Source organism: Molossus molossus, unplaced genomic scaffold (assembly GCF_014108415.1).
Source record: "Molossus molossus isolate mMolMol1 unplaced genomic scaffold, mMolMol1.p scaffold_m16_p_1, whole genome shotgun sequence".
In the NCBI taxonomy this organism is placed as follows: Eukaryota; Metazoa; Chordata; class Mammalia; order Chiroptera; family Molossidae; genus Molossus; species Molossus molossus.
Genome location: NW_023425344.1, coordinates 214,322,035 through 214,332,316, shown reverse-complemented (window position 1 = coordinate 214,332,316; position 10,282 = coordinate 214,322,035). Strand labels below are relative to the sequence as shown.

Below are 10,282 nucleotides of genomic sequence, written 5' to 3'. Positions count from 1 at the left end.
CCGGCCCCTATCCCAGGTAACTGAAGTCTCATAAACTGGTGTGAGAAGTCCAGCCTATAGTCAGACTGTTGATATATCTTTAAGGCTCTTGTGAAAGGGGTTGTGTATTGCATTATTGAAATACAGGTACATAGTAGAAATCAATCCGTGAATCACTATACTACTACATGCCAGGTAGATTTAAAACATGAAAGAAATGTTAACTCTTGGTATTCTTGCTAATAAATTGTCTGTGAGCCCATTAAAAATAAATTTGATCAGTATCAGTCATAAAATTAATCAACATATGATGCTCTCAATATTCATTAGACTCTGCTTGAAGTAAGTAGTATTTTTTTCTGAGCAAACACTAAAGTAATTAATTCATTTTAACTGGCTTTGCCATCCAGCAAGTCTATATAGACCCAGTTATTAGGCCTGTGATTGGATTACCCCACCTGAATTAATTACACAAAAAATAATGTTTTCCACACATTCTCTATAACATTCTACGGTAAAGAAATAACTTCTCTGTAAAATATGACACTAACACTAACTTTCTCCTTTTATCAACACTCTCCTTTTTCTCCAGGAAACCACCCATCCCCTTCATGTAGCCTTGCTTGGCTCTTTCCTCCAGAACCTGGGTCATGAGAAATGATATACCGTCTAAAAAATGGCTGAAGCAGACCTATTCTGACAATGCCCTAATGAGATCCCCCTCAATTAGTTTCTGCTGTCTCTATCCACAGCGCTGCCCTGACTTCTCTTGTTCTTGGGGCTGGCTGTTAGACTATCTTTTGTAATCTGAACTTCCCCCTATTTTTCCAGTAAATTCATTTCTTGCTTAAGGGAGACAGTGCCCTATTTTATTGCTTATGTCCAAAAATCCTAATCCATACACTAGCTCCTTAAAATCTCTCGTCTTTGCTGCAAATGCCTGTGTTCAGACTCTTTAATTTCTTCCCTGGGCCATTGCAATACCTTTTTTTTTAACTGGTCTCACAGTTGCCAGATTCTCCTCTGACAGTCACTCAAAATATATTTGTGTGTGTGTGTGTGTGTGTGTGTGTGTGTGTGTTTCTAGTAGTTTCCAGAGTGCCGAGTGCTAGGAATATAATAAAAAGCCAAACAGACAAAGTCCTAGTCTTCATTCACAGAGCCTGCAGTGTACCATGGGAGGCATAATGTAGACAGTGGTCTGTCCTCCAGGCCAAGGAGGGCTTGCCCTGAGAGACTAACACTCATGCAGAGATGGGGATTCTGGGAGACTGGGGAAGGGGTGGTGGTGGAGCTTCCCTGGCAGAAGGAGAGCAGGTACCAATGCCCTAAGGGACTCAAAAAAAAGGCCAGTGTGATTAGAGTGGAGCAAAAAAGAAGGAAAGTGGCCCAAAATGAGGAAGGAGATGTGAAATCATGCAGTGACTTGTAGTAAATATTAAGGATTGGGGTCCTTAAATTAAATGGAGAAAGCCATTACAGTGTTTAAATAAGTGAGTGACAGGATCAAATTTATCTTGTTTAAAAGAGCATTCTGGCCCTGGCCGGTTTGGCTCAGCGGTTAGAGCGTCGGCCTGCGGTCCAGAGAGACCTGGGTTCAGTTCCCACTAAGGGCATGTACCTTGGTTACAGTTTGTCCCCGGCCCTGGTTGGGTCGTGTGGGTGGCAACCACTCGACGTGTCCCATTCACATCGATGTTTCTCTCTCTCTCCCTCCCACTCTATCTGAACAAAATATCAAAAGATGTCCTCGGGTAAGGATAAAAAGAAAGAGCATTCTGCCTGTAGCGTGTAGGGGCTGGATGTGGAGAGACCCAGTTAGGGGGTGACAGCAGTAGTCCAAAGAGAGGATGAAAGCTAAGACTCGGGTGGAGGATGGAGCGATGGAGGAACTGAATAGATACAAAGATATTTAAGAAGTAAGATTCCCTGGTCTTGGGGATTGGACATGAGCTGGTGATGAAGAAGAGAAATTTATCTATAAAGAACCCTAAGTTTTTGGCTGGTAAACTAAAGGAAAGGTGGTGTCATTTTTTGAGATACAGAATATTGAGGACCAAGCTTTTTAGGAAAGATCATGAATTCTATTTTGGTCATGTTATGTTTGAGGTGCAACATCAAGGGTCGTTGCCAAGTAGCAGTCTACGTGGTTTGGGGCTACAGACATATTTAGAGTTGTATATGTATAGTTTTCAAAGCTGTGGGTGTAAGTGAGACGAGGAAGGAAGTCCAGAGCTGCCCAGGCCTGGGCCTTGATGGACTCTGGCATTTAAAGGTGGGTGGGGGAGGATGAACTGGCTGAGGACACTGAGGCAAACAAGGAAGGAGGGAAACCAGGAGTGCGGTCACTGTTGGCTTTCTGAACCATACCTAATCATCACCCTCCTTTACCTAAAACCCTTCAAAGGCTAGTGCCATTACCCTGTCTTCCCTCAATGAAGTTCAGTCTCTGGGACATGGCATGCAAGACCTTCATTAGGGTCACAATTCGTTTTCATCATTTATTTCCCTCTTCACTCCCTACCCCCATGTAGCCTAAGATACAGATGCTTCTTGCCAGTTACCCAAGAGTAAAGGACCTTCAGACTTTGTACGTGCACCAAATGTCCTTTCCTTTTTCCTCCTCCTCCTTTCTTCTTCTTTTTGAGAATCTAATGTCATTTCTAGTGCGAAGTCTTCATCAGCTACTGTAGGAAGAGTTAGTCACCTCCATAGAATTTAATTTGTATATTTTTAAACAACACTTACAAAATTGTAATATATTTGTGTTTACCTAAGGCTGTAAAGTTCTTTCAGCTGGAATCCTTATCTTATTTGTTATTTTTGAAAATTTAGCACAGAGAAGATTTGCTAGATAAATTCATCTATTATATTTTGTCTTAATTCAGTGGTTCTCAGCTGGGGTTGATTCCCCCACCCTCCACTCCTAGGGACATTTGGCAATGTCTGGAGACATTTTTAGTTGTCACTACAGGCATCTCGTGGATAGAGGCTAGGGATACTGCTAAACATCTGTAATGCATAAAGTAGCCCTCACAGCAAAGAATCGTTTGTCTCAAAATGTCAATTATGCTGAGGCTGAGAAAACCCAGTCTTAGTTTACCAACTTAAATAAACTGTAAAAGCTGTAAAATTTACAGTAAGATATTTTCCCTCATTGAAATAAGCATCCAAAATACTAATATTGATTCTAAGAACTGCAAATGTATAATTATTCTTTAGAGCAGTGTTTCCCAAACTTGACTGTGTATCAGAATCACTTGCAGGGCATGTGGCTCGGCTGCACTCTAGAATTTCAGACTCAGATTTGGGGTAAGTCTGCGAATCTGCATTTATAACAAGTTCCCAGATCATACTGATGCTGCTGGTCCAGGGTCCACACTTGACAAAACAAAGCCTTAGAAAACCTGAAGTCTGATCAGTCCCCATTAGAAGACATACCCAGAAACTTGAGATGCAGCTTCCCTGGGTCAGCAGGCCCTTACTGTTCCTGTGTCTCCCAATCAGATACCTGGAGCGGCCTCTGTGGTGACTGCCTAGTTGGCAGCACCTTAGAATCAAAACACATCACATTCCAGAGAAATGACAAAGGCCAGGCCACAGGGATGGAACAATTGCTCTCCCTTCTCCCCAAAACATGTGTGAGCCAGTTAGGGTCCTGAGGTTCAGGCTCTAAAACAAGGTGACATCCTGCCTTCAACATCCATATTCTAGCTCCTCAGAGCACCTGTATCAGAATCACCTGTGGGGTTTGGGTCATGGGCCAGTCCTCAGGAATCCTGGGAGTCAACCCGGGAATCTGCATTTCAATAAGCACAGTACATCAGTGGTTCTCAAAGTGTGGTCATCACACCAGCAACATCATCACCCCTGGGAACTTCAGTTGGAAGTGCAGATTCTAGGACAGCACCCCAGACCCACGGAATCTGAAACTCTGGGGTTCAGCTTAGTCACTTATGTTTCAGTAAGCAGTCTAGGTGATTGTTACACGCTCAAGTTTGAGAACACCTGGATTAAATTATTCTGCCCCTCAAGTTTAAGATCGCCAGATTTGGAGAGTTTTTCACTTCAGGTTCTTGATTCCTCCCCTTCCTACATATGCCAAATACACCCACAGGGAGGCGAAGCATCCCCCACGAAGGCCTTCCTGTAGGGCATTTGTATCCAAGAAGAGAGCTTGAGAATGAACCCTTGTTGAATTTGGTCATTTATATGAGGGCCACTCCCGCCTTATCTGGCCGGACAGTGGTCCCTGCGGGGGTCGATTGGGCACTCTGAAGCCCAGACTGGGCGCTGAATAACCTCTAGGAGAGGTGGAGCTGTGCTCGGGCTTTTCAGAAGGTACTTGGCCGGAGTCCCGCCCGGCGCTCCTGCGTAAACAGGCGGTTCCCTCGGCAACGCCTGGAACCCACGTCAAAGGCTCCGCAGGGTCGGGGCGACAGCCACCCCTCCCGGCCTAGCCGACTCCCAGCAGCGGCCTCTCGTCCCGGCCCCAGCCACCCTCCAGCTGAGGGCCGCCTGCCCCAGCGCGGCATGAGCAGACCCGCAGCCGCCGGGGGGCCCCATGGAGGAGCAGCGGCTGCCGCCGGGCCGCCCGCCAGTGTGCATGGCCTCGGCAGGCCCGCAGCCCGGCGCCCCCTCCGCGGCAGGCACGCCTGGCGGGGCCTCCTCCGCGGAGACCACAGCGGCCGGGCTGCCCTTCAGCACCGTGGCTACCGTGGTGGCCGCGGAGCTGGGGAACCAGAGCGGCGAGAGCGAAGGCGACATCACTGGCGCCTCGGCTGGCGGCCTCGGCTGGCACTGGGAGGCGGGGGCGGCGGGGAGGCCGCTGCTGCGCCCCGAGGCGGCGCCGCTGCTATCGCACGGGGCGGCGGTGGCGGCCCAGGCGCTGGTCCTGCTGCTCATCTTCCTGCTGTCTAGCCTGGGCAACTGCGCTGTGATGGGAGTGATCGTGAAGCACCGGCAGCTCCGCACCGTCACCAACGCCTTCATCCTGTCCCTGTCCCTGTCGGATCTGCTCACGGCGCTGCTCTGCCTGCCCGCCGCCTTCCTGGATCTCTTCACCCCACCCGGGGGCTCAGCGCCCGCCGCCGCCGCCGCCGCCGCGGGACCCTGGCGCGGCTTCTGCACCGCCAGCCGCTTCTTCAGCTCCTGCTTCGGCATCGTGTCCACACTCAGCGTGGCCCTCATCTCGCTGGACCGCTACTGCGCCATCGTGCGGCCGCCCCGCGAGAAGATCGGTCGCCGCCGCGCGCTGCAGCTGCTGGCGGGCGCCTGGCTGGCGGCCCTGGGCTTCTCCGTGCCCTGGGAGCTGCTCCGTGCGCCCCGGGAGCCCCCGGCGGCACAGAGCTTCCATGGCTGCCTGTACCGGGCGTCCCCGGACCCTGCGCAGCTCGGCGCGGCCTACAGCGTGGGGCTGGTGGTCGCCTGCTACCTGCTGCCTTTCCTGCTCATGTGCTTCTGCCACTATCACATCTGCAAGGCGGTGCGCCTGTCGGACGTGCGTGTGCGGCCCATGACCACCTACGCGCGCGTGCTGCGCTTCTTCAGCGAGGTGCGCACGGCCACCACCGTGCTCATCATGATCGTCTTCGTCATCTGCTGCTGGGGCCCCTCCTGCTTCCTGGTGCTGCTGGCTGCTGCCCGCCAGGCCCAGGCCACGCAGGCCCCCTCGCTCCTCAACGTGGTGGCTGTCTGGCTGACCTGGGCCAATGGGGCCATCAACCCCGTCATCTATGCCATTCGCAACCCCAACATATCCATGCTCCTCGGGCGCAGTCGGGAAGAGGGCTATCGGACTAGGAATACGGACGCTTCCCTGCCTAACCAGGGCCCGGGCCTGCAGGCAAGAAGGCGCAATCGCCTTCGAAACCGCTATGTCAACCAGCTGGGGGCCTGCAGCAGGATGACCCCTTCCAATCCGACCAGCGGGGTGGCCGGGGACGTGGCCTTGTGGGCTCACAAAAATCCAGTTGTACTGTTCTGCCGGGAAGGGCCACCAGAACCTGTGACAGCATTGGCCAAACAGCCTAAATCTGAAGCTGGGGATACCAGCCTCTGAGAAGGGTTGGGATGCACAGTTTGTGAAGGTGGATTTTTACCTGCTTCGTTTAATGATACAGGATTCTGGAAAGAATCGTGTATGTCATAAAGGCAAACATTTTAAAAAGATGCAGAGGGAGAGGGCTGCCACTTCCCCCAAACAACGTATAAGACAATGTCACCTTCTTCAAAAGTGCCAAAGGGAATGTAAAATGCAAAAATTAAAATAATCTTAAACCACACAACAAAAAGCATTGCGAACTGTAAATGCCAAAAATGACTAAAATAAACTTCACAATTATTGAAAAGCTCATATTACAGGAATCACACTGTGAAACAAGCAGAATCATTGCATGCAATCAGTATTTGTTCAAATACATATAGTTTCAGGACAGAACATAGACCCTCAGAATTGCTTACCACCCCTCTAAATCACCAGCATTCAACTAAACTTCAGATTTCTAGAACACACTACTCTGACACATGCTTTCGATGTTTAGGGTGGGAGTGGAAAATTCTTACCTCACACACTTTGGTGTACTTCCTTCACACCCCACCCCTCTAAAATCTTTGTGGGAAAGTTTAAATTTATGTCCCATTTAAAACCATTGTAGAATTTTGAAAGGGAGTTTATTACCATAAAATTCAACCACCTGAAATATGAAACTAAAAAAATGTTTCATACTTAAAAAAGCATTCCAAGATTATACTTAGAAATTAATGTTCCTCATCCTACTTCCAAAATTATCTGCCCTGGCTAGCTTTGAGGGTTCACTCTTACTCTAACCTGCTACTTTTGTTTCTAATACATTGGGGGGATACCACTTTCACACTTAAAAAAGAAACTTTCAGAATAAAAAGTCTGTGTTTCGGGGTAAATTGATTTTGGATGAAGCAAAAAATGTAATTGGAAGTCAAGTTGATTGGATCAGGTGAGTAATGCCATAAAAATATTAAAATAAAAGCTCTGTAAAGTAACAAGATTTCACTCTCCTATGTGGTTTTTATCCAACTGAAGGTGTTTCCTAAGAGGAATTCTAAAAATATTTTGAGAAGTAGCCCCATCCTTGGAATAAACATAGTTTTCTAAGATGATCATACTCTCCTACATTTGGAAGTTTGGGTACACTTTTTAAAAATGGATCCTTGCTTTATAAATATGACTTTCCTAAAATAATGTAGTCTTTATTACAACAAGAGACTAGGTGTGGTATTATTATATAATGTAATAGGGTCTTAATAACTTAGGCAAGTCAGAGAGGTACTTTATTCAAGCCAGATGTATCTTTAGAAATGTATAAAACAAAGATGCTTTCAAAAAATTCAAAAGCACAATTCAGGATTTGTATGTATAAAATTTCATTAAATGCCACTTATTTATTCAGAATTTTATGAGATATTTTTGTTTTCTCCTTTCTTTCTTTCTTCCATCCTGCCTCTATTGTCTTCAATATTTCATAGCCTGAATTGAATTAAGTACTTTAAACTAGGTATGAAACATCAGCTACCACATAAAAAATGTAATGTGAAATACTCACCACCCCCCCTTTTTTTCATAGAGTATTTAAAGAGGTTTATTGTGTTTAAGTTTTTGTGTGATAGGTGGGTATTTGTCATTATTTTGTAATCAAAAAAGTGGAATTATATATTTGTGTCAGAGCTAAAGATGTTTTCATTTTTCTTCTTCTCAAAGCATCATCAAAATTAGAAGTTTATAAATCATCTGCATTTATTTTGCTACACTCAATGTAGTACAAAGTAGATGAGATAATCTCTCCTTTTCAGTCCTTGTTATAAAACATGTAGAGAGTTAATGCAGCCAAACCAACATTTAAAAGATAGCTACAGTATTTGCCTATTAAAGGAAAAAAGTTGTATATTTTTTGGCATTGTGATAAAATGGAAGTCATGTCTACGATTAGGGAGACATGATAAAAATCTTCCAGTTACAGAAGGTATCACAGAATAGGAATTTAGCAACTGTGAATAAGGGCAGAAAAAGAGTTAGAGACTTGGGAGGGGGAGGTGAGCTTATTGCAAACTAGGGTGTTGCCTGGGGTGAAGAACTGAAGGACGGGATTTTGTAAACATGTTTAATAAATAAACGTGAAATGGAACAAACCTGCCTGGTGAATGAAGGGAGCATCTGAGAGATTAGAAGTGAGAAGCTGGCAGCGTGAAGGACTTTAAGACAGAAAATAAATTCCCACCCTAACTCTTGGTAGGGAGTGGTAGGAAGTTTAAGGGAAGGGGTGGCTTGGGGAGGGGACCACATGTTAATGGCTAAGCGTTTTGGTCGGCCAGAATGGGAGGGGAAAAGAGAAAGTTGTTAATAAGTTACTGAGCAACCCAGAGTGTTGCACTGTGTTGTGTTTGTTTAATTCGAGGCTATACAACGAGTCAGTGATAGAACTAGGATTTGAGGCACAGTCTTTCTGGGCTCAGAGCCCCGTGTCCCCTTCTCTGCCCTCTGCTGTGCCCACAAAGGTCAATGGTAAGGGCAACTAAGGATGAGAAGTTGTGGTACTATCATCAGCATCATCTCTTTTTATTTCCTCCTTTACATTGGGCAACTTCCTGGATACAAAAGCCACTAAAAGGTAGAAATCACAGTACCTGCCTTAGGAAGGCGTAAGGACCTTGTACTTTAAAAAATTGCCCCTAATCAGGACTCTTTAGTTTACCTGTGGGAAAGAAAAGGTACAGCAATTTTAGAAGTGGTGAGTGATCAAAGGAGATGAATTTGGAAGCAAAAGACATGTAGAGAAACTACCAATCTGGTCCAGTTGTAAAAAAAATTATGCTGACTGAGCACATGATTTTAGGGTCTTTGTGGGAAAAGGGGAAAGAGAAAGTGGGAAATGTTGGGGTGTGTTAAATATGGCATAATACAAAAAGGCCAGACTGTAATCCTTCTTATCGCCTTCTGCTCCCAGCTTGAGTATTTCATTTGAATTACAGTAACAGCAACAAGTCATACTCAGCATAGTACATACATTATCTCATTTAATACTCAAAGCAACTCTCTGAGGGGGTTCTATTGTGATCACTCCCCTCATTTTACAGATGAAAAAACTGAGGCACAGAGGTGCTATGTGGTTTCCCTAAGTTCACAAAGGAAGTAAGTGCTAGATGTAAGATTTGCACCTAACAAATTGGTGCCCAAAGTCCAGTCTGAACCACTGCGTTGTACTGCCGGTCTCACTTGTAAAAGACACTGGGAGATCTGGAAAACAGGCAGAGAAGTTAAAAACAAGTATCAAAGGGATGGGGAAACAGGTAGCATAACATTAAAAAAAAAGATTTGTTTAATTTGGAGAGCAACTACATAAGATGTGTGTCTAAAAAATTTATGAAGTGGTTCTTAGCAGTTACTTATAGGTACCTTAACAGTTACCTGTAGGCATAATCCTAGGCCTGGATAATCCCAATCATTCATTTTCTCTATTTCTGCCACAGGGCAGCTGTGCATAGCTGGAGACAAATTATAGTCCGATCAATAGTACCTTCGGCAACTAGAATCCATGGCCCCGCCAGGGCCCTATACCTGCTCCGCCACCTGAACCTCTTTGCTTGTCAGTTCACTGTTTCTGCCCTCGGTAAATTTCTACAAACTTTCTCCCCTCACATTTTGTTGTTGTTGTTAATCCTCACCCGAGGATATTTTTCCATTGATTTTTAGAGAGAGTGGAAGGGAGGGAGGGAGGGAGAGAGAAGCACCAGTGCGAGAGAGACACATTGATTGGTTGTCTCCTGCACCATCCCCACGAGGTCTGAGGATCGAACCTGCAACCAAGGTACATACCCTTGACCATAATGGAACCCACGACCCTTCCATCCATGGGCAGATGCTCTAACTGCTGAGCCAAACTGGCCAGGGCTTCCCTCAAACTTGTATACCCTGTTGGAAGACCATGGCTTCTACTTCACACACACACACACACAAATAGCCATCAGATACACATACATTTATATTTTAGCCACCAAAGGTAAGAGACTAAACCACGTGTACCGGTTCTGAGCTCTGTCTTTCCGATAGTAAAGATCCTCAGAAATCTCATGCTGTCAATTATTTCCTTTCCCGTATCCTTAGTCTTTCCCACTGATCCAAATCTCCCCTGAGCACTTAAGCATGCTCTAAGCTCTCATAGGAGGAAAAAAAAAAAAGCCTCTCCTATTGCTCCACCCCTTTTCTCTCCCTCACCTCCCTTCCTTCAGCTAAACTTGTCCAAAGAATTGCCTACAGTTTCACCGCAGATCT

The 10,282-nt window shown here is 45.9% G+C and overlaps 1 protein-coding gene across 1 annotated transcript; it reads left to right on the top strand.

Annotated features, from left to right (window-relative positions):
- The first annotated feature begins 4,497 nt into the window (after nt 1-4,497).
- GPR135 (G protein-coupled receptor 135) lies at nt 4,498-6,040 on the top strand. Its single transcript, XM_036246243.1, has one exon. It carries the CDS (start codon nt 4,544-4,546, stop codon nt 6,038-6,040), a length of 1,497 nt encoding a protein of 498 aa, XP_036102136.1. The 5' UTR covers nt 4,498-4,543.
- The last annotated feature ends 4,242 nt before the right edge of the window (nt 6,041-10,282 follow it).